The sequence below is a fragment of the Gobio gobio genome, assembly GCF_949357685.1.
Source record: "Gobio gobio genome assembly, chromosome: 20".
Classification (NCBI taxonomy): Eukaryota; Metazoa; Chordata; class Actinopteri; order Cypriniformes; family Gobionidae; genus Gobio; species Gobio gobio.
Window position 1 is genome coordinate 10,328,399 of NC_137113.1, and position 25,158 is coordinate 10,353,556.

The window sequence follows — 25,158 nt, forward strand, 5'->3', positions numbered from 1 at the left end:
GAGGGAGAATAGCTCAGTGGGACTATTTAGAAAGCTTGGTAGATTTATAACATTTCTTTGAGAAGACATCAATTAATTCACTTCTTCCTGTCTTCCGACCCATGGGTGTCCGCTTTGTTGCCTCAGGGATGAAACAATCCTGTACATTTTTAAAACACACAATCAGTGGCATAGCAGTTATAGGCCAAATGTTTATTTTGTCTTTAGTGTTCACTCATACTCAGAGGGAGTGTTTTTTTTTTTTTTTTGTGGCTACCAAATTAGCTGCAGCACTTCACAGAGAAACAATCCGTCCAACCAGCCCCGCCACAGCCGATTGATCGTTTTGAAAATGTTACAGCCAGTGCTGAGAAGATAATTACTACCATCAAACTGTCAGACCATCATCCTTTTCAATTTACTGCAAGGGTCCATCAGCTGACAGCCAGCGCGTAAAAAGAGTGAAGGACTGAGGCGTACGATGAGATCACATGTTGGGACGCGAGGGAATGTTTGTGTGGAGCTGATACGGAGCTGACCTGTAAATCTTCCAACTGTCTGGAGGCTTATAATTAGCGATGAATTCACATAATGCAACAGTTGGCAGAAGCAGTGACACTGAACTATTGCACCCTGGACAATAGACCTGATTATCGGTGTTCATACAGATCATTTTTTTAGTTTTACAGACATTAGTGAAGTAATTACAGGTGGAAGTGTGGGGAAAACTAAAGGCGACTACACTAGAGCACAGGTCACCAATTACTGGACCTGCGATTCCACCCAGACCGTGAATCAATTATCAAAAATGTATATAATTAAAGTGTTATTTTTCTCCACACACATTGCTACAGACTATAGTCACCTTTGGCTTTCTCATTGGAGATTTGTAAGGCACAATTTTATTCTCTGTAAAACTGATTTGAATTGATTTGTATAGTAAAAAGTGGAACAAAAATAAACAAATGAAACGGAAAAAATGTATTCAAGTTCAAGCCCTTCAAGTTGAGTCAGAAATATCATAATTACAGTTCCAAACACCAGAATGAATTGAAAACTTGGAATTCTAGATGATACACGAGTTGCAATGTTGAAAGGGGCGTGTCGATTTGAAACATTGCAGAAATATTGACCTATAATATCAGCAAGTCTGTAGTTTATTTTAATGAATAATTGTATTCAATCATTTTAAAAGTGTTATATATGGAATAGCTGATACACAAAAAATATAAAAGTTATTCATTCGACTTTCAAGGTTTGCTTTATCTAACACAAACTTAGTTTTGATACTATATATAATATATAAATATAATTTTTTCATCATTCTGAATTCAGATTTCCTGAACTAGCCTGATAAGCCAGACCCACATCAAGATGTTGGGTCTTGGAACACACCATTGGCAGGGCTCAATCCGAGGGGCGGGATAAACCGTTGTCTTTCAAATTCCCTCTGCATGCAATAGGATAGCGGTACAACCAACCAGAGCAACGGAGAAGGTGAAGCGGAGCTAGTTGATATATTAAACTTTCGCCGTATCCGGGCGGCAAAACTCAGAACACATCTTCCTTTCTTAAAGGGTTACTTCAGTGATTTAGCATTAAGCTGTGTATTTAAACTGGGTCATTTATGCAGTAGAAATATGAAACTATTTTTGAATTTGGTGCCTTCTAGACTGAGAAAAGACAGAAAATGTATTTTTGTCTCATGTGGATGAAAGACAACAACTGAATGCAGAATGCACTTGCTTTGCTGCCCTACGAGGCCACTCCGTACACCGCCCCCAGCGTCGTTTTGATCTTCATAATAATACAATAATTTCGTTCAGTTAGAGAATAAACACTACAATTAAAAACCGAACGTGTCTTTTCAATAGTGTGAGTGAGCCGAACGAAAGTCACGGCACAGACGCAGCAGGAGTCAGATTTCATTCATCACGAAGAGCTGAGCAGAACTGAGGAAACGTTAAGCGCCAGTCTGGCATATTTTCAGATCGCATATGGAAGCTAAAGTATCACAGGAATTAATTGAAAAGTTGAAACACTCACTTTGCTCTGCATCGTGCTCCGTTATGATTGTCCGTGCGGCCGCCTGTGTCTTACATTCTGTGCGTGAGATCTCTCCCTGTCATCTGAGGATTTTTTCCAGAAATAAAATGCATAATTCTCTCGTCTCAGAGGGATATGAGGAGGGAAAGTACCATAATTTGAATATACTACCGGGTTTCTACTGATACAAAGCCTAATGCTAAATCACTGAAGTTACCCTTTAAGAATGACTTCAGTGCCGTTCTTTGTTCTTTTCTCAAAGAAAAGCTTAACTCCAAGTCTTCCAGAGTCACGGCCAAAGCCGATTCGAAAGACTGCTGTTCGCCAGCTTCTTTGTTTACAAGTAGCATGCGGAACGGCCACAACTCTGCCGTCATTATGTTAAGCCCGCCCAGTTAAGTTTGGTTTTTCCAGCTCGCAAGCCAACGGAGAGTTGCTAGACGACCTTTTACATTTGCTGCCGCTAGGGTGCGTCTCGATTTCTAGGCTAGCCTTGAACCGCAATGTAAAAAAATTAATAAATCAATATTACGAGAATAAAGTTTTATCAGTACGAGATTAAAGTCATAATAAATTGTCAAAATTAGGTGAATAAACCAACCCGATCTCGTAACAATTCGTACATATTTTACAAGGTGGCAAATTAGTATGAATTTGTACGAGCTCACTCGTACGACAGACGATTTTTGCTAAATCGTACATATTTGACGAGTTGCCCAATTCATATGATTTCGTACGAATGACCTAACCTCAAACCCCGCCCCTAAACCTACCCGTCACTGCAGTTTAGACAAATCGTACAACTTCATACGAGTGAGGTCGTACGAATTAGCCACCTCGTACAAATACATACGAATTTATCGAAATAAACTCGTAACATTTTGAGAATAAAATCTAAATTACGAGAATGATGTCGAAACATTACGAGAATAAAGTCGTAATATTTTGAGAATAAAATTGAAACATTATAAGAATAAAGTTGTAGCAATATTTTGAGAATAAAGTATATTGCATGAATTAATGTTATTATTTCGAGAGGGGTAAATCACAGTATTACGAGAAATTTGCTTTGGAATTCTATGGACAAAGATAACATTAGCACAAATAAGTTTTCGAGTAGCTTATATAACGCCACCTAACACGGTTCAGGGCTTCCGAATATTTGGGTTTATTTTTTCACAAATATTTCTTGGGGTTTGTTTAAGCTGCCTTCCATGGTATGTTTTCGACTTAAAGGGTTAGTTCACCCAAAAATGAAAATAATGTAATTTATTACTCACTCACATTCTCCGTGCGAGAATGCTGTCCCGATGAAGCCTTGATTCCTGCTCTAGCTGCATTATAACATTCATATAGTGTTTGCGTGTGTCTTGACACAGTTAACCTCATTGCTGGGAAACCAGAAAGAGCATGTTTGAATTTGCTGCAGTATTAATTTGAATGTAGTTTATCATTTAACAGCGGGAATGACGGTTACATTTGTAGAGTGTTTGTGTGAGTCTCAGCAGTTACAAATAAAGCCACAATAAGCTCATGGAGTGAACTTGTCAATCATCGTGATGGATGACGCAGAGGAAACTCTGACCAACAAGAGGACAGTTGCACTCGCATGTGAACACAGTTTGGTACGTTTTGAAATGTTCCCTTGTGAAAGCAAATGCAACATTGTAACAAATTAAGTCACTGTTTCGGAACAAAACAAATTATCTGTAGGTGTGAAAACACCCAAAAATGTGACTATGTTGACATCAATGACGTTTGGACATGACATCCGAAGTCAAATCATATTTAATAAGAACAATAATAAATATTCAGAAGAATTATATATATATATATATATTTTTTTTTTTGGACAGACATGTCATTATTCCAAACCCCGGGGGTAAGAGGACTGGAAATGAATTAACTGATGTTGAATGACGGAGAGCGCTTGGATCACTTTCTCTCTGAAGAAACCGGTACGAGCTAAGCTAAAACATGGAACCACAGGAGGAGACTTTTGATTATTTTGAAAGCTTGACACATTCCTGTAACTACACGTGATCCAAGCGCTCTCTGTTCTGTCTGCTCGAAGTCTAGAAACAGCAGGAACGCAATTATGATCCAAGGAGAGGATGAGATCATACCCAAAAATCACCTGCTACATTAAGTGCCATGTACAAGCGTGTTACTTGTCTTTCTGACACATGCTGAGCTTCTCCTTTCCTCTCCACTACACGCTGTGCAAGTGCTTCATTGTTCTGCTTGACTAAAAATGTTATGATATTAACTTATAATAATGTTAATGACTTTTTTATTATTTATATCTCATGAACGTTCATGTAAATGCCCTCTTTGCAGGTGAAATGAGAAATAGATCCTTGCTGCATGCCATGCACTCTGGTCTAATATAGCTTTTAAGTGCCTCATACTTACAGCCTCTTTGCAAATATGCTTTACATTGTGACAGGTTGACTAAACAATCCAAGCGTACATATTCCACACAACCTGTTAAGGACCGAAATAATCAGGGATCTTGTTAAAAAAACAGCAAACAGTCTGCAAAGAGACAAGCTACAGACAACAAGAACAGCACATGGTTTAATAGACATTACCACATTTTAATCTTACAGTATTGAGCTAAATAGGTTGACATGCAAGCGATTCATTTGATTACAGTAGACGGTTTACCAATGACTAGAGGGCTCTTAAAAATGCAAAATGGCTCTCATCGCATTAACATCTCCTCTCGAAGGGACGAATCTCGCTGTCAATAAAATGGCAAAAAGCCCAGGAAGGATAAGATCCCAAAATTTAACAATGTTCTCCCTGTTTTCTAGTTCAAATTTTTAACTTGCCCTCTTTAGCTATCCAAGAAAACCATCTCGCATGGAAACTCCTGCGGCATTCGAGATGCTGTTTCAAAATTGATGTGCTGCACTACTGAAACCGCCTGAGAAGTATGGCAATGTTTGCCTAATAATAAAGAAACTGTCAGAAAATGCACCTCCTTTTCTTAAGCATGTTAAAGCGTGCCATGTTTACTCTCAAGTCCTGAGTACAAAACGATTTATTTATTCATAGTGCACTTTACACTGTAAAGCCTCCCCTTGATAAATAGAAATACAGATTCCTTTTGTTACCTTTCGTTTTAACCTGCAGTTTTTGAACCGTTTTGAATTTATTTATGTATTTACGCATTTACTGAGAGCAGCGGGATTTTAAAGTGTATCTTTGCAGTGGTTATACTAGGTCCAATTGTGTTTATTCCTCTATAAGGTTATAATGATTCAGTCAGCAATGCAGGTCCAGTTGAAATGCATCAAATATACGTTTAATCAACCCAAGAATTTTAGTTGTAAAACACACTTTACCCTTAAATAAATGCAATCACAATGGAGAGCGAGTCTGTACCAATCTATCAATCTATGCATAAAACAATCAACATCCTGTAACCTATGCAAGAAAAAACTGTAGCCTACAATAGACAGGCTAAATAAGTGAGATATTAGCTCTATACGAGGTGCAAACAAACAGAATCTTTAGGAAGGCATGTTTTTACTGTGAAATTATGAATCAATGCTGATGTTCTAACTTCTAAAGACATATCTCAGAAACCACTAGGCCTACAAGATTTAAAACTCACTTTCTTCCGATATGTGGTAAAATGGGAAATGAGGTCAGGTAGGCGCTGCCAGCAAGGACACAATTTTGCAAGTGTCACCCATGGTTCAGGTATAAATATTCTTGAGAATAGTACATGTTTGCAATCATGATTGTTTCAAATCATTTGTAGGAGTTTGCCACCCACTGTTTTTCTTTTTCCTCCAAATTAATTCAAAGATCCTGTGTTTATTTTGTGTATTTTTGAATTGTATTTCTTATTTTATTACATTTGTTTTGGTTTGTTTATTGTTGTAACTAATACATCCCGGGGTTCCTTTTTAGTATAATTTGGCAGTGTGCAATTCCCTGAAATATTATCACAGTAAGGCAAGGCAAGGCAAGTTTATTTGTATAGCACGTTTCATACACAGTGGCAATTCAAAGTGCTTTACACAGAACTGAAGTTAAAATAGTTATAAGTGAATAAAATAAAAAAATATATATATAGTATAATAGTTATAATAGGAATTAAAAGGAAATAAAAATAAAGATAAAATCCCCTATCTGGGGTGGAAGAAAATGGAGAGTCAGGTTTACTTTAAAAATATTTGTCAGGTAACTGTGTTTTCAGACAGTACCCTTACAGACAAATCTTCTTGGCCTAACTTGAGGGCGTTCTCTAGATGTTTTACCCGTCAGATCAGATCTAAACGGGTCTTCCTCGCACGGAGAGAGTATACTCAAAAAATATTTGTCAGGTAACTGTGCATTTAAACATTACCCTTACAGACAAATCTTCCTGGACAGGAACACCAGGGCTATCTCTACTTTGTTCGACCGTCAGAGCGGATCTACACGGTCCTTCCTCTTACCACCAAGGCTATACAGATCTATCCGTCAGAGCAGATCTGAACGGATCGTCCTCGCACCGGAGGGATTTCGATTTATCGCTCCCCCGTCTCTCAACCTCTTCCACCCAGAAAGCCTTAGTAGTGTGCCAGTAGTGCCAGTAGTGTGCCAGTAGTGTGCCGGATGCAGTGTATCACTTTAATTTAGTTTTTAACTTCAAGCCACTTATAGTAAGGTGACCAAATGTCCTGTTTTCCCAGGACATGTCCTGTTCTCTTTCATAGGTTCACTCAACGCTGCATCACTTTAATGACGTAATGGGACGCCCTCTGGGTCTGAGCGCTTGTCTGAAGCCCTTATAGAATCACACCAATTGATTGGCTGATGGCGCGCACGTCGCCCCACTTGACGCAGTCACCTATATCAGCGTGCGCGCGCCATCTGCTCCTCAGATTTCTCTGCCTTCACGAAGCAGCCATTTCATGCCCTTCGGTTTTCGATTTTTCTGGCCCAAAATTCTAGGATTTCAGTCGATATCTACCTCAGCACTTCAGCGACCGCGGATTGTGGAACTTTGTTCTCCTCTTGGTGAAGTGCTATGGAATTCAGACGTTGCCCACCGCCGTGCACTCGCTTCATCGCGATCGAGGAAACCCACAGTAAGTGCATTAAATGTCTGGGATTTCCTCACGCACGCGACGCGGTTCAGGGGTTCTCTAATTGTAAATACTGCGATAACCTCCTTCTCAAAACCCTCCGCTCGAGGCTTGAGGTTTTTGAGAGGGAGTCATCCGTTTTTCCCCGTCTCGCTCCCGAGGCTGCGCAGGCCTCTCTTGGATCCGCGACCTGGGGTTCGGATGTAGAGCTCGAGGATGTGGAGTGCGAGCAGACGGGCCTCGCCCTTTCTCTCCCTCTCTCCCCCGAGCATGTGCGCGGGACTCCGCCTGTGGAATACTCGCATGATTATCTCTGTCCCAGCCCGGAGGCACGCGATGCGGTTTCCTTCGGGCTGGAGGATGTCATTTTCACTGCAGCATCCGACTCCGAGGATTTCGGTGCGGCAAATACGGACGACGCTCTCCCGCCAAGCGGCCAGGAAGCGCGGCCATCAGCGGCATATGACGAGCTTGTGGATGTACTCGCGCGCGCTACACAGAAGCTTGCGATCGAGCGGCCGGATGAACCTGGCGAAGCTCAATCTTCTCGGTTGGATGAGAGATTCCTCAGCGGCCCTAATTCTAGGCCTCCGCGGAGGAAGCTACCATTCTTCAGTGATCTACACAGTGAGATTTCCAGATCCTGGAAGCAGCCGTTCTCAGCCCGCCTAACTAACGCGGCAGTTAACGGGACCTGTATGGATTTTGCCCCTGGCCTAGTCAAGGTTACCTTAAGACCTAGGCCGGGTTATGTGCCCAAAGTTTTGTCCACGTCATTTCGCTCTCAGGTTATTACTCTTCACTCCTTTCACCCCCCTCCGTTTGGCTCGGAGGAAGACGAGAAACTTAATTTGCTCTGACCAGTTCGAGCGTTGAAGTGTTTTGTTGACCGTTCTGGCGGGTGGAGGAAATCTAACCAGCTGTTGGTGTGCTTCAGTGCTGGCCGCTGCGTGCTTGCCGCTTCGAAGCAAAGGGTTTCCCATTGGGTGACAGAGGCTATTTCCTTAGCTTATGAGGTGCGTGGTTTACCTTCACCTATTGATATTAGAGCGCATTCTACCAGAGGTGTGGCTTCCTCTCAAGCACTTTTTAGAGGGGCTCTTTTGGAAGATATTTGTGTGGCGGCAGGTTGGTCCTCTCCGCACACTTTTGTGAGATTCTATAGTTTGGATCTCGACATGGCTCCGGGTTCGCATGTCCTGTCTGCTTAACCTAGTAATGCAGGTTATCTGGTGTTCTTTGAGACAGATACGGCAGCACTTTAGCTTGGCGTGTTTGGTATATCGTTCCCATTACGTCATTAAAGTGATGCAGCGTTGAGTGAACCTATGAAAGAGAACGTCTCAGGTTACTTGCGTAACCTATGTTCTCTGAGTAGGGAACGAGACGCTGCGTACGCTGCCAAGCTCCTTGCGCTGCCGACAGACCTTCCTTTTCGGCAGAGAAATCTGAGGAGCAGATGGCGCGTGCGCGCTGATATAGGTGACTGCGTCAAGTGGGGCGACGTGCGCGCCATCAGCCAATCAATTGGCGTGATTCTATAAGGGCTTCAGACAATCGGCACACCCAGAGGGCGTCCCATTATGTCATTAAAGTGACGCAGCGTCTCGTTCCCTATTCAGAGAACATAGGTTACGCAAGTAACCTGAGACGTTTTCAAGTCCTGTCCTGGCCTTAATATAAAAAAAAAATCTTAGAATCTTTGAGTAAACTTCAAATATCATTTGAGTATCTCATTGCCGGGCCGAGTGTCCTGGTTTTCGGTAATCAAAATATGGTCACCCTAACTTATAGCGTTCTTGTTTATGTGTGAAGTATTGTGTGTATTGGGTTTTAACATTTATAGGGTTACAACTTGCCTTGCCAATGTGTGTTTCATTATGCCATTTTAATTTGTTCTGTTTGGAGTAAAAGTATTTAGTAAATTAGTATACATGTATATTTATGTGTAACAAGAAGAAATAAAGTGTTACCTATATGTTTTACAACAGCGCCCACCTTTGTCCTTTCAGTAGGATCTAGAGTAGTCTAATTTCTTTATTGGACTACACACAGAGAAAAAGGTTGTCAAAATTGTACCTTTAAGGGTACAACTACATACATACCTGTACTGTTAGTTATGTTAAAAGGTGTCAGGAAGGCCACATTTATATTTCTGCAATGAAAAAAACATCACTTTCTCAGTCAAAACTGATTAAATCAAAATGAAGTGTTCTATGCAATTTACATGTATCCCACTCCAAGGTACATCTCTTTACAGAAAAAAAAGAAAACAAGTACATGTGTTTTCACATAGGTTACCTTGTTAGTTTTTTGGTACCTTCTGTCTAACGTTAGAGTAGGCTAGTTTACGAGCTCGACATGCAGTTGTTGAACTTCATTCCTCCCTATCAAACGATGCAACGTTTGTAAAAGTTAGTTTTCAATGGATTGTAGGTAAATATACACTTTATACAGCACTCTTTTATGTCCTAAAACCTCGCGTTTACTGAACGAGAGAAACCGCTTCTAAATTATTAATTAATTGTCAAGCTCGAGCTGGCTGAATTGATAAGTGTTCGACGAGGACATCAAAGTACCGCGAGAGCGATTAGAGAGCAGACGATTCTGTATGCGTTCGAATCGCTCTCGCGGTACTGATTTCGCGCCGCATTTGGATACTATTATTGATCGGTCTGAACCGGTCTAACAAACGCACCTAAATGTGAGTGAACTGCTCGAATGATTCATGCATGGCAATAGAATGAGTCAGTGAGTAAATGAGCTGCTCGATTCACATCACTGTTATAATGCATCAGCGAAATGAGTCAGTGTGTGCGTGACGTCTTCAAATGTATACTTGTCACCATGAACCAATTCAGTCCGGTTCAAAAGAACCGATTCAAAAGAGTGGTTCAATATTTGTTTTCCTAAAATGCGGACAGAAAATACGGAAATATAATATTTTAAGATAAAATGTTTATCAGAGCCTGTTTGCTGTATTCCCCAGTTAATAACCAGTTAGTTAAAAGTCATTGTAAAAAAGGCTCAAAAGTCAAACTTGGATATTTTTCCCTTGGCTGAATCCGAAATCGCCCCCTGTACCCTTAAATAGGGCATTATTTGAAGGGACAGCCATTTGTAGTGGTGTCCGAAAACCCCTTGGCTTGGACGTTATCGAGTGCACTCATTCAATCCCACATTACGCTGCAATAACGAGTGTACAGTCAATGTACACTCAACATTCGAATTAAGTGGTGATCGATAGTGGATAATAATATAGGCGTAGCCTAATGTATAATACAGTAAACTGACGGTAACAATGTTGCGCTGTTGACGCTCGTCTAGCCTCTCGAGGAGAAATCAATGTTTTACTGAATGTTTCAGCACTTTGAATGAATCGTTTGTATCAAACATTCAATGACCTATTCATAAACAACCGCCTTATTCTTGAATGAACCAGCCGTTTGAACGAATCACTCATTAAAACGGTCACCTGCTGCCACCTACTGGTGGTTTACTTTCATGTTTAAACATTCTTTCTAACTTTTCTTATTTGTATATTCAAAAATATTTAAAACAATCTCCTAACATTTTTTAATGCAGTTGTAATTTTTCAGTGTAAATTATTTAATTTGATTGGTAACAGCCCTACAATGTCTTATTATTCTAATTAAATTTATAGATAAAATTTAAGAATATAAACTGAAATTTCAATTCAACCCTTGTGTCACTGAAACTCACTCACTCACATACTAATTCACTCACACTCTCTCTCGCTCACTTGCTCACTAACTCACTCTCTCTCTCTCGCTCGCTCGCTCGCTCACTCACTCACTCAGGCTACATTGTACAATGCTATACAATGTCAGCGGGATATTTGCAGGCTGACAGTTGTTGAATTTATAGTATTAAAAGGGCAATAGGAAAGTCGTGAATAAAATCCTTTGGACAGCTGCTTGGATCATTGTCTATTCTGCAAATATGTGTGATCCTGTAATAAAACCAATATATTTTCCTTGACTGGTCACAGGGCGTCTGTGTTCCCTGAGCAAGAAGCATGTTATCAAGCAAGGAAGTGACAAGGTCGTGACCTTTTCTGCAGGGTAACACTCTCTGCCACATATATTAATGGTAATAGATGTGTTACCTGACACTCCGAGATAAAAATTTATGTTTAGACATTGACCTAGCTTCTGTCGCAGCCACGTAGTATGAAACACACTGACATATGATGGAGTTTCACCTTCCATTATAATGACTAAGTATGAGTTGAGAGAGGTAGGATGGGAAGCATGACCAAAATCTATATCACAGTAAAGGTGTATATCACATTGATTTCACCATAGGAAATCAATACCCACATCGTGGCCCCGGATACCCAAGCAATTTTCTCTGATTATTTGGAGCTTGATTACCGCAAAAAGTTATCTTTAGTATAGTTTACTATACACTGATCAAGCATAACATTATGATCATCTTCCTAATATTGTGTCGGTCCCCCTTTTGCTGCCAAAACAGCCCTGACCCGTCGAGGCATGGACTCCACTAGACCCCTGAATGTCTGGCACCAAGATGTTTGCAGCAGATCCTTTAAGTCCTGGAAGTTGCGAGATGAGGCCTCCATGGATCGGACTTGTTTGTTCAGCACATCCACAGATGCTCGATTGGATTGAAATCTGAGGAATTTGGAGGCCAAGTCAACACCTCAAACTCACTGTGCACCTCAAACCATTCCTGAACCATTTTTGCTTTGTGGCAGGGCACGTTATCCTGCTGAAAGAGGCCACAGCCACCAGGGAATACCGTTTCCATGAAAGGGTGTACATGGTCTGCAACAATGCTTAGGTAGGTGGTACGTGTCAAAGTAACGTCCACATGGATGGCAGGACCCAGCAGAACATTGCCCAAAGCATCGCACTGCCTCCGCCGGCTTGCCTTCTTTCCATAGTGCATCCTGGTGCCATGTGTTCCCCAGGTAAGCGACGTACATGCACCCAGCCATCCAGGTGATGTAAAAGAAAATGTGATTCATCAGACCAGACCACCTTCTTCCATTGCTCTGTGGTCCACTGTTGGCGCTTTTGGCAGGGTTCAGGGGTCAGCATGGGCACCCTGACCGGTCTGCAGTTATGCAGCCCCATACGCAACAAACTGTGATGCACTGTGTATTCTGACATCTTTCTATAAGAACCATTAACTTCTTGAGCATTTTGAGCTACAGTAGCTCGTCAGTTTGATCGGACCACACGGGCCAGTCTTCGCTCCCCATGTGCATCAATGAGCCTTTGCCGTCCATGACCCTGTCGCCTGTTCATCACTGTTCCTTCCTTGGACCACTTTTGATAGATACTGACCACTGCAGACCGGGAACACACCACAAGAGCCGCAGTTTTGGAGATGCTCTGACTCAGTGGACTAGCCATCACAATTTGGCCTTTGTCAAACTCGCTCAAATCCTTACGCTTGCCCATTTTTCCTGATTCTATCATCAACTTTGAGGACAAAATGTTCACTTGCTGCCTAATATAACCCACTAACAGGTGCCGCGATGAAGAGATAATGTAATTCACTTCACCTGTCAGTGGTCATAATATTATGCCGGATCGGTGTATGTATGTATATAAGAATGCATGCAAAAAGCAAGTTTCATGGCTTTTTTTGCTCAATTAATTTACTTCTTTTAAATAAATGTCTTGATTGAACTTAAATTTGCCTTCATTGCAGCAATTACTTGATTTTTTAATCAGCTGAAGAGTTCTGTGCAAAGTGTTACTTTTATTCACATGGTTTTAAATTGTTTTTAAAGTATCTCATTTGATTTTTTTCTTTAAGAAATGTACATTTCATGGAGAGCTAAGTGCAACAAGATCATTTAAAGAAGAACAAATAAACTCTTTATTCTGGTGTTTCAAGACAAGTACTAAATGTGACAGAATCAACAATGAAAATAAAATCGGCTAACAGGCAAGAAAAACAATCATATTAATTATTCATACCACAATGCATGCTGGGAAGAAGGCAAATGGGAGTAAATCTCAAAACCATTAGTGTAGGCATTCAGCATTTACACTCAGAAAAGTGCATTAATCAAACTTACCTGCTATGCTTGTTAAAATAAATTGTAATAAAAGCTGCGTCATGATGAATTTTTGAAGAACTTCAGAAAAGCAAGGAAACCCACAAAGCTACAACAATTTATTATTTGGCTATTATTCTGCATTATTTATTGATCTAAGAATCATTTTTAACAATGTTGGGTCATATCAAAGTTATACCCGAGACCAGTTTGTCCATACAAATGTAGTTTAGAAACTCCAATATTTGTAGATTATGACATGTGAATTGAAGCTCCTTCGAAGTAGATTCTGGATATGAAGCATGAAGAACCAGGAAAAGAAAAAGGAGAGAGAGAGAGAGAGAGAGATTGAGCGATTGGATAACATGATTAAGTATTTTCAGAGCGTGACTTTAACATCACAAGGACAGGAGATTTGAACGTAATTTACCTCAGATGGAATGAAATTCAAATTTACTCTATATATTTCAAATGCACACTATATAACCATCCGTCCCCTGCACAACCCAGATACATGAGGACTTAAATACCTTCGAGAAAGGGAGTCAGGTTGAGCATCTGAATGTCACGCCACAAGACAGGATGGCATAAAGTGTCTGGCAAGGTGTGAAAACAATAACAAAACAGGACAGAGTTCAAGGGAAGGTCTGAGCGCTGACCTTCAGGACAGAACTGTAGAGAATGTCATCCTTTTTCTTATTATTCTTCTTCTTCCCTGAATTAATGGTTCCAGAGAGACAATAAATGTGCAGACAGGTTTCAAATAGGTGAAATTCCTCTTTACAATGTCAGTGTCTGTGCAGTAATATGATTCTGATGCATTGTATATTGGAGGCCCTTGTTTTTGCTACCTTGAAATACAGACACACACATATGGTTGATGAACTTGACTTATTGTTAGCTACTAGGGGTGTAACGGTACACAAAACTGATGGTTCGGTACGTACCACGGTTTTGAAGTCACGGTTCTGTACGGGTTTGGTACAGCAGTTTTACAAAATTGTTTTTTATTTATTTTTATTAAACAGTGGTTTAATGAAAAATTGTGTCTGGCCTTAAATAAATTAAATTATTAAAAAAAGTTTCTTAAAGATAATGCTGTAAACTATATAGGGAGCCCTTACTTACACATTAAATACTAAATATTAGCCTAAATTCAGTTGTTATTTATTTTTAGATATAATAATCCAACACTCATAAGTTTCCCATAAGGCAGTTTTTGCATTAACTTCTAAATCTATTTTTTTTTTCTCTCCAATTCGTTGTTGAAATATAATCCTTTATATACAGTGGCTGTCAGATTTATTTAAACATACATTAAATAAACAAGACATCAGTAACAGGTTAAGTAGAATATAGGCTAATATAGTGCATATATTTAGCGAAAGAGTTGATTTCTCTAGTAAACTAACAGCTGTGGACACTGAATGACTTCTGAGGTAAATGTGATGCTACTTGACATTGTTTACAAGCTGTTTTATTGACGTCTTTCCGCCATTGAAACACTGATTGAGCGGACTGAATACTTAATATGTTTTTGTGGGAACTTGGATTGAAGTGTGTTCCGCGCTTAAAACAAGCCGACTGTTATCTGTTAGTGATTGCATTCGGAACCGTTCGGTACACACGTGCACCGAAACCGAAAGCCCTGTACCGAAACGGTTCGGTACGAATATGTGTACCGTTACACCCCTATTATCTACAATTACTTTGTCATTTTTGCTGATTGGTAAACATTCATAATAGTAGTAAATGTCACTTTTAATCCCATCAAAACATTAAGATATTTTTTATTTTGCATGAAAATGAAATTTTTTTTAGAACCATTAGGATTATTGCATTGTATCATTATTTTTATGATATATACTATAATATATACAGTATACTGTAATTTTGTTACGGGTGTGCTCAGGCAGGAAGGCAAAGACAGGTAAGTAGAATACTCAAACAACGTTTAATACTCAGGAGACTGACATTATAACATAACACACCTTACATAAACGCTCTACATAAACGGTGACCAGACCAAGGCTGAATGAACAAAGAGGAACTTAAATACAAACACAGATGACTAACTAACGAGGGGCACAGGTGATACAGATGAGGGTAACTAAACACAGCTGAACAGAACTAGACTAACGAGGGTAACTAAGGAAACAGACAAGTGGCGGGAAACTCAGACAAAGGAACATGTGACAAATGAAACCAGGAAGTACAAAAAACAACAGAGACAGACTGGATATGTGACAAATTTATTGACGGTAATATTTTTAATAATATTAAATGACATTCCTTCAAGTCCTGTAGATTGCGAGGTGAAGCCACCGTGGTTCAAACTTGTTTGTTCAGCACATCCCACAGATGCTTAATTTGATTGAGATCTGGGGAATTTGGATAGCCTGGCTCCGCCCTCCTATGTACTTCCGCTCAATTTTTATTTTCCTTCAGTACTCCGTCTGGTACTGCTCTATATGCTTAGGTTTTCTCCCGGACAATTTTTTTACGGGTTCAATCAGCCAACAGAGGGAGTGGCTGAGAGCGATGACGTTGATGTCGTGCGCTAGTTTGAGTTGTAGTTCAGCAATGGCAGCGGTGAAAGATGCGAGTGTGTGGCACCGCTGAAGAATGTCCAGAAGTTAAAGCCGGATTGTGGCGAGGTGGACGAGCGAGCGAGATCGGTGTGTTGAGAATGAGACACACCGGTCTCGAGTCCTCTCATGAGGGAGCACGGAGGCATATAAGGACAAGCGACACCGGTGAAGGACGAGAGAGGACCAGGCCTGGATTTTAAGTTGTGTTTTGTTATGTATGTGCGCGGCTGTCGTCTGTGAGGGGCTGCCGCTTTTACTTTCATTTTGTGTTTATATTTAATTAAAAGTTGTTAAACGTTGCCGGTTCCCGCCTCCTTCTTCCCTGAACAAACAAACTCCGTTACACGGAGCAAGAACAATCACTGCTGAGTTTTGTTGGTGGCAATGATGTTGTGGTCCGGGAAAAGTATTTTTCAGCTCGCTCCGTTAGTGGTGAAGAAGTTGCTGAAGCTGTCCGTCTCCCACCACCCGCGAAAAAAACCCAGGCTGAATTACCCACTGCTTTTGACAAACACAGGTCGTGTGGTAATGTAATTGCTCTCCGAATCCACATCTCGGAGTTTTCAAGAATATATCACTTCAAATTTCACTGTTTATATCTGTTTTAGACCCCTGCAGAGCACCGTGCGGCTGCATGTGCTGTAATTTGGATGCATTTCTAGACTTGTATTTCTTTAAATGCTGGCAAGTGTTTACAAGAGCAAAATATTTCATCACCGCTCAAAAAAGAAAAGAAAAGCACGTAAACATTTGAATTGGGCTGTTATTTACGGCAGCATTTATTCTTATCATACCAAGCATATGACATTTTATTCACAGCATATACAATCATGTTATGATTGCACGAGATATGCACCACGAGAGCAGCGCGTTCCGATCACAAAACTTTCCTCTCCACCGTGAATAAATCACAATCCGAATGCACGAGGTTTTATCACTGACACTGAGGTGGTGTGCACAGTTAATGTGAGAATCAAAGGAGAACGGCGCGTGATATACGTCACGACAAAATGTTAGCGATTGGTTAGGCAGATCCAGAGCGACTCTTGGCAGATCCAATAGTTTTAAACTTCAGCAGAGTTCCCGCCTTTAATGAAGTAAACGCTTGTCAATGGAGAGTGGCCAGACTCTATGTACAAATGAAATGTACGAGAGTCTGGTAAGACCAGGCTAGAATTTGGAGGCCAGGGCAACAAGATTCAAGATTCAAGATTCAAGAGTTTTATTTGTCACATACACAGTTATATACACAATATACAACTGGCAGTGAAATGTAAACAGGTCCACTCCATGGAAAGTGCAACACCTTGAACTCTTCATCATGTTCCTCAAGCCATTCCTGAACAATCTGTGCAGCGTGGCAGGGCACATTATCCTGCTGAAAGAGGCCACTTCCACCAGGGAACACCGTTGTCATGAAGGGGTGTCCCGGTCTGCAACAATGTGTATGGCCGGACCCAGGGTTTCCCCGCATAACATTTCCCAGAGCATCAAAATCCCTCCAACCCACAGTGCATCCCGGTGCCATAACTTCCCCCAAGTAAACGCCACATACGTAAATGGCCGTCCACGTTCTGATGCTCACGTGCCCATTGTAGGCGCTTTCGGACATCATGCCCTCTTATTAGTCTGTGGCTAGACAGTCCCATACGCAGCAGAGTGAGACGCACTATGTTGTGACAAATTCCTCCCATAACCATCATTAAAATTGTGTGTGACTTGTGCCACAGTATACCTTCTGTTGACTCGGACCAGATGGGATAGCCTTTGTTGCCCATGTGCATCGATGAGCCTTGGGCGCCCAACACCCTGTCGCCGGTTTGTGATTTGTTCCTCCTCGGATGACTGTTGGTAAATTCTCAGCACTGCTGATCAGGAGTAGTCCACAAGCCTTGCCGTTTCAGAGATACTCTGACCTGGTCACCGTGCCATAACAATTTGGTCCAAGTCGCTGAGATCTCTATTCCTGCCCATTTCTCCTCTATCCTGCATCCACACATTGATTACGAGAACTTCTAATAATGACACAGTGTAATATGTCATTAGTTGCTGTTCATCTGAGGTTGTATTTACATAATTGTAAGACCTGAATCTCCTGATTTATATTAGTGCTGTCAATTGATTAAAAAACAAAAACGAGTTTTTAATATTTTTACATTGTAATAATTTCACAGTTATTCTCCAAATTAATGTAGAAACAACTTAAAGACAGAATTTTTTGTAACAGCATATTTTTATGAATGAAGCCAGTATCACTGATACTAATACTGCTACTGATGTTTGTTTTGTTTTGTTTTCTAACATTAATGATTAACATTCAACAGTACAGTATATTTGAAAGCTATCAATTTCTAAGATTTATTAAGCTTCAAAAAAACTTTTAATTTAAGTGAACTTAAAAAATCTTCACATAAACCCATATATATATATATATATATTCACCCTCAGCTCACTTGTTTCCGATCATTAGTTGTGACTTTATGCTCTAAATATGTTAACTCCTGTATGATGCATTCATGGTGCTTTTCCTCATTTATAAATCATTTTGGACATACGTGTCTGCTAAATGATTAAATGTAGGCCTAACTGTAAATGTGAAAAATCATATATTTTATTGTGCCCAAACTTACTGTACGTTATCCGTCCACAACATCCTAAGTGTTTCCAGCAGTGGTGGCTTCCTGCTGTTTAATGAGCTCCAGAGCTCACTGTAAAGATCAGCAGATTTTATCACTGTCCGACTTTCCCATGGAGAGAGTCATTAAGCAAATTAGTAATGACAGGCGGATTTGAATATTCATAGAGTGCCCTGGATCGTGCCCCAAGACAAAGTAATACAAATGCAACAGGTTCAGAGGTTCTCTATTGACATGCCTGCATGATGATGTTTGATTTGGACTCAGAGGGTTTCACAGCAGTCCGAGTTCATGTCCCATGAATAACAGATATAAAACAGTACATTATGAGCCAATTTTAATTAGCTCTACCAAATAAATGAATGTCCCAGTGGATGAATAACCAAACGATCTGTTTACTATGGTATTCACGTTTAAATCTCTGTTAACTCTAGATTATGTCTGGAATATATAACTCTATATAAATCTAATATATATATATATATATATATATATATATATATATATATATATATATATATATATATATATATATATATATATATATATATATATATATACTCTTGTCTATTTCTTGTCTACTATTTCTGTGAAATAAATATATGGTACATGCACTGTAAAAAATCCAATGATTATGTTTTAGTTAACTGGACAATTAAATGCAAAAAAGTTGGCTTAACCAGTGATATCGGATGTCTTGATGTCTGTGGGAGTAAATCTCACAGGAGGTCAAAGTGCTTAGTGTACAATCAGTTTTAAACCTTATTCAGCTTTTCTGATTAAAACAGTGCTGGATCTTTTCTAGAATCACAATAAAACAAAGTTAATAGTATATTGCTCATATTAAAGGGGTCATGAACTGGCTTTTTTAATTTTTTTATACTGTTGTCTGAGGTCAACTTATGACGTTCTTGTGGTTTTTACATTCAAAAACATCATAATGAATAAGTAATGGGCTATTTTCTGCCTTGGTTTTGAGGCTCTCTGAAAAACGCTCGGTTTTGATGGGCGTGCCGCACTGAAGACTTGGACGTAAACGCCCACGGCTAGGATTGGATAAGATTTGCATATTTAATGAGATTCAGCTCCCCTCAGTACATGTGGAAATTGTTTTGAAAGCGTCTGGGGAATTGTTCACAGGGCTCGAAAAATATCTTTATCAAACAAACACAATGATTCATCTCTCATCCACCCGCGATTGATTTAAATGTTATTTTTGTATTACTTGGCTCGCCCGATCAGTGAATATAACAGCGCGTGCGCGCGCAAGAAAGGAATGTTATTTCACTATTTAAAGCAGCACTAGGTCACTTTTCAACCTTCATAATATATTTTAAAGACTCTTGTGATGATACATCGACTTACAATAGGTTGAATGACACGTCTGCCATAGCCTGACGGGGTCTGTATCGTTTTTAATCGTACTTTTAAACTTCGGGTTTCGGGTAGTAACCCGAGAACAAAAAGAACTACAAAATTCGACCGCTTTACGGCATATACGTCACTTCCACCACCACCCCCACTTCCTTAAATTCGGACATGCGAGCCCAACTATCATTTATTTGCCGAATGTTATAGTCATGGCCGAAGCAGCACAGAAAAATAACAAAGCAAAGGTTTTGTCGGAGGAAAGCAAAAAGAGGAAACGAGAAAGTGATCGGATTAAAGGCAGGACGAGGATCAACATTGGGCCAGCGTTTGCTCGTTGATGTGAGCTGAAGGAGGAGGGGCTACATTCTTGCAAGTAAATACATAAGACGTACAAAATCATATTTTAGGATACCTAACATGTCTGTGATATTTGTTTATTTGTCTTGCCTCAAGCTATAATGCAAATCGATTTTTCAAATTTGCAGATTCATCTATGGTAGCTTGATATTATAATATTGACGATATATGGTTATTACCTACCACTCAAACATTGAATTGAAGTATCATATAGATTCTGTAAAACGGGAACCAATAGACTAGGCTACTATAATGACGCTGGCTTGTAAACGTGAGCATCGCGATCATTTGGCATTTGAAAAAAAATAAAACCCATGAAATTATATTCATATGACATGCTGAAACATTTGCCACTGTACCTGGGATGAAGACATTTCACACGCGACACTGCGAACTCCAATGTGAACTCCTGCAGTGTTCAGGGCTATCATGGTTGTCATGGATCCGGCGACTCAAAACGCAGGTTGGAGGTAACGGAACAAAACAAATTTTCACTGCAGTGCTTCTCAATCTTTTTTCAATAACGTACCCCCTATCATTTATTTTTCTCAGCCAAGTTATTAAAAAACTAGGGAGCCCCTAAAGGGACCTTTGCAATAAATAAAAATATACAGACTTTTGCGTGCGCACAAGATACTTCTCTGCCTTATAATTTCCGGTTTGCGTACAATTTGACACAGGAGAACTCCACCTGTGCAAGACGGAATGCACATTTCGATCATCTATGCCATGTGACAGTGATGTCCCTTGATCGTTTGTGTTTTTTTTAAATCATTACTTTATTAGCCTAATTGGGTGGGCAGAAAGCTATGCCATAATCAGAAATAATATATTTTTTTAGCAAAGTAATACTACAACTAAGAAACAAATGTGTACAAAGTTGCACAAGTCAGGATTAGTCTAAAAATGCGTGTTAAACTCGCAGCACACGCAGTGATGAAGCGCAGCATTCAGAAACGCTCCGAGACGCCAGTCATGAGCTGCTCGCGTTAACACTGTGCATTGCTTGACTAGTCTATTTCTTTTCGTAACTATAAGTTACAGAAAAGTAGACATTTCAAGCTTTCTATACACATATTTCTCATGTCTGTGAGGCAGTAGCTGCTGAGTTTCGTTTATTTATGAGACGCACTCCAGCTCAAGTGCAATGCATTTGATCGCTCCCGCGCGACTTCATCTCACCCTTATAATCTGCTATTACTCTATTTGCTTGTTATTTATTAAATCCAAGCAATTGGCTGACGAAACCTTGATTAAAATTAAGATACAATTTATACAAAACGAAATTCATTTTAAAGAAGGGCTTCATACAAAACGAAATTTAATATTAAACAAAATATAATAACCACCAAACTAATCTGACCCACTCGCATCTTTGCACTTTTCATAATCAGATGAAATTTGAAAATATTTAAACATAAATATCAAACAAAATACATTGTTTAATGGCTACAACAAGTAGGCCTTTAGTACAGATGCATGTCATGTCTGAGCAGGATTTGAGCGAGCATTGTTTTACCAGTGAACGGTTCATGAGCGCGCGCCTGCATAGAGTGGATTATTGAGCTATTTTTACATTTCATCTGATTATGAAAAGTGCAAAGATGCGTGGGTCAGAAATTAGTTTGGAGGTTATTATATTCTGTTTAATATTAAGTTTCGTTTTGTATGAAGCCCTTCTTTAAAACAAATTTCGTTTTGTATAAATTGTATATTAATTGTAGTAAATGTTGCATCAACTAATTGCTTGTAATTAATAAATAAAAAGCAAATATAACAGACAATATAATAACTGTGACATGGAGGCACATCTGCAGCGCATCTTATCATAAATAAATTAAACTCAGCATAGGCCTATGCATACATTAGCCATTAAATATATTTGTTGCATTGGATGGATCAGTATCCTTTCTACAACAGACCAGGGCTTTCTCGCGGCTTGCATCAGCAGAGAATTGCATCGTCAATAGACCGCAAAACAAACAAGGCCGCGTGTAGCCTATTTAAGGCAATTTTTATTTTAATTTCAGAACATGCACTGCACGGGTGCGAAATGTAAAAAAATAAAATAAATACACTGCATCAATTGTTTTCACAAGCAGTTATTTTTCAGACTATTAAATTAACCAAGAAAAAAAAAGAAGAAAAACACTCAATAGTGACATATGAGGTGCCGGATTCAATAAAAAAGGTTCCGGGTCCAACATCGGAGGTGCCGGAACATGTTCCGGCTCAAATTAAGCCCTGGGCTTGAGGCGGTGCTTCTACATTCTATGACGTCAGTGGTCGACATATACTGAGATCTCTCGTTTTCGGGGCCTGGTGTCAATAAAAGCTTTTCTTTGACTAACAAGGACGTTTTCAGCTCTGAAACTTACAGGATATACTTATATCACAATGGACTTTTATATATCAAAGGCTCAAAGGAAAGTTGATTTCTCAATTCATCACCCCTTTAAACTCAGTCATAAAATCAGTGAATTAAGCCACTACACAATGATTATATTCTTATCATCGAGAGGCCGACAGCATCTGATTGTGTTTTATCTTGCTTTTCTTGCCATAGCAAACTCAGTTACAGTAGCCAGAGAAACACTAACATTAAAAAGTCGTCAAACTGCCCAACTAAATAAAACACTGATCACCATGATGGTGACATAAAACAATAAACAGTTTTCAACACGAAATCAAAAAACGCTAAACTCAATTTGCTGAACAAAAGATCTTAAATTGAGTTAAGTGACTACTTTGTTTAAAAGTTGAGTAAACTCAAAAAAAGCTGTGCAGCAAATTATGTCAACTTTTCTTTTTTTTACAGTGTGTTTATCTGGTAAAATCTCTCTAATCTAATGCTTGAAAACCATCTATGGACTCATTCTGGTTGTATTGCACAGAGAAAGATGTGTGTGTGTGCCTTGTATGGAGCCTTCTTTCATTGATTGGTAGTGTGTGATTCAAGAAATCTCCTTCCTACTCAGCAGACGCCATGATAAGATCAAAGAGTATATTTGATGACCCATCACATTTTCAGCAGTCTCACTCCGATCGGACTATTATATCAGCATATCTCAAGCACAATCACAGCTTATTATTTCCTTTAGAGAAATTCAAGCATCGGGGACATACCTTGTTGTCTTTTGGATCTTTAGATTCTACAATTCTACACCAAACCAGAACACGTTTAAGCAGTGAAAATGTTTTTTTTTTTTTTTTCTCCAAGTGGTGTTTATTTAAGAAAACTGTGTTTATTACAGGACTCAACTGTAATAGTTCATGTTTAGCCCTAAAGTAGATTTTTTTACAACAAGTACAAGTCTATACAAGTTCCTCTTGGGACTACAATGTCCATGTCCTCGTGAGGAGCAAATAATTATGAAAATCCTTGTGTCTTCAAAAAAATAAGAAATTCATATTCGATTTGAAATCATGATAAATAGATAAATACACAACAAAACATTACAACCCGTCTCAACAGCCTCACAAATAAATAAATAGAATCATAAATAACATTCAAAAAGCATCTTTGGCCAAACGCGGCCCGTGTAGACATTTCCTCCTCAAAACTCCCTCCACCGAAGCTTGGAATCCAGGTCACGGTCAGCTCCGGTTAGGGACGCCACTCATCCTTAAGAAGGGTGACAAAACCAAGCTAAACCATAAAAAGAAGAATAACAAACCGACTCCATTGAGGCACTTTTTAAGGATGTCAGAAAAATTTTGCATCTTCTATGTGGTTCTTTTTCTTTTTCTTTTTTTTTGTTGTGAAAAGCAAAGCTGAATAAATATGACCAAAAACCTCCAACATTCATTTACAGATAATCCAAAGGCTGCATTTTATTCTGGCTTCCTTTATCCTCTCTTGTTTTGAGTATGAAATCAAGGCGAACTAAAAAGTTTAAAAAGAACCACTACAAAATAATATAGTGAAACCTTGTAAAAGAAAAGTCAAAGTTAAACACACATCTATGTTTGTTTCAAAGCAAAGAGAGAGAAAAAAAACATCAGTGTTTGTTTTCAGTGGTGGTGCTGGATGTTACGTCTGATTGGCTCTCTGATCGTTCGAATATCCCTGCGAGGGTTTTGAAGCGAGGCCCCCACTCGTTGAGGTAATCGTAGTCCTCCTCTGTTTCACCCTTTACAGACTCTATAGAGCTCAAACTCTCCGCCACCGAGCCCTCGCCCTCGTAGGCGTATGTGGCCAGCGAGTCATATGGCGGGGCGGAAGTGTCACCGTCGTGCTCTTGCAGCCGCTGACTGATGAAGTTGCTGATGTCAGCGCTGTTCTGCGAGGCTATTGGCCGCCGTGGACACAAACCCAACTCTGGCTTAACGTCTCGGCGAAACAGGTTTTCCTTGATGACTTTGGGGTTGCGGAGGGTGCCCATGTCGAAGGCGTGTGTGTCCTCCTCGCCTCCTCCTTCATCGTCGTAATGGATGACGTTGTCACGGATGTCCTCTTTGGACGTCATGAGAGTCTCTTTCTTCTTCTGCCGCCGAACCCCCACGTAGAGCACCACGATCACTGCAGGAAACAAGCAGAACGGAAATGAAAATTCAACATTTTTAAGAACATTCTCTGTAGATGGTTTTGTGTGAAAATCCCAGTTTCTGAAATACTCAGAACAGCCGTCTGGCACCAACAACCATGACACATTCAAAGTCACATAAATCGCATTTCTTCCCCATTCCGATGCTCAGTTTGAACTTCAGCTGATCGTCCTGACCAATCTTTGTGCCTAAAGTTGCTGCCATGTCGACAGTAGAGCAGGGGTGCATTTCCCAAAACCATAGTTGCTAACTAAGTTAGCAACTTTGGTGGTTGCAATGCAATTTCCCATTGCCAACGACCTAAGTTGCTAACAGGTTAGCAACTATGGTTTTGGGAAACGCACCCCAGGTCGGCCACTTTATTAGGTACACACATATACATGTAAGAGTCATACAATGCAAGAGTCCAGCACTCTGTCACGACTCATCCCAAAGACTTTCAGTGAATTTAAGGTCTGGACTCAGAGGTGCCGATTCATGTG

At 39.8% G+C, this 25,158-nt stretch overlaps 1 protein-coding gene across 1 annotated transcript in view; it reads right to left on the bottom strand.

Annotated features, from left to right (window-relative positions):
* Nucleotides 1-23,341: 23,341 nt before the first annotated feature.
* cdh12b (cadherin 12b) overlaps nt 23,342-25,158 on the bottom strand; it is a 235,316-nt gene continuing 233,499 nt past the window's right edge. Inside the window, exon 12 of the mRNA XM_079801388.1 lies at nt 23,342-24,650. Coding sequence (XP_079657514.1) covers nt 24,130-24,650 — 521 coding nt within the window. The 3' untranslated portion in view covers nt 23,342-24,129. The remainder of the gene's footprint in view (nt 24,651-25,158) is intronic.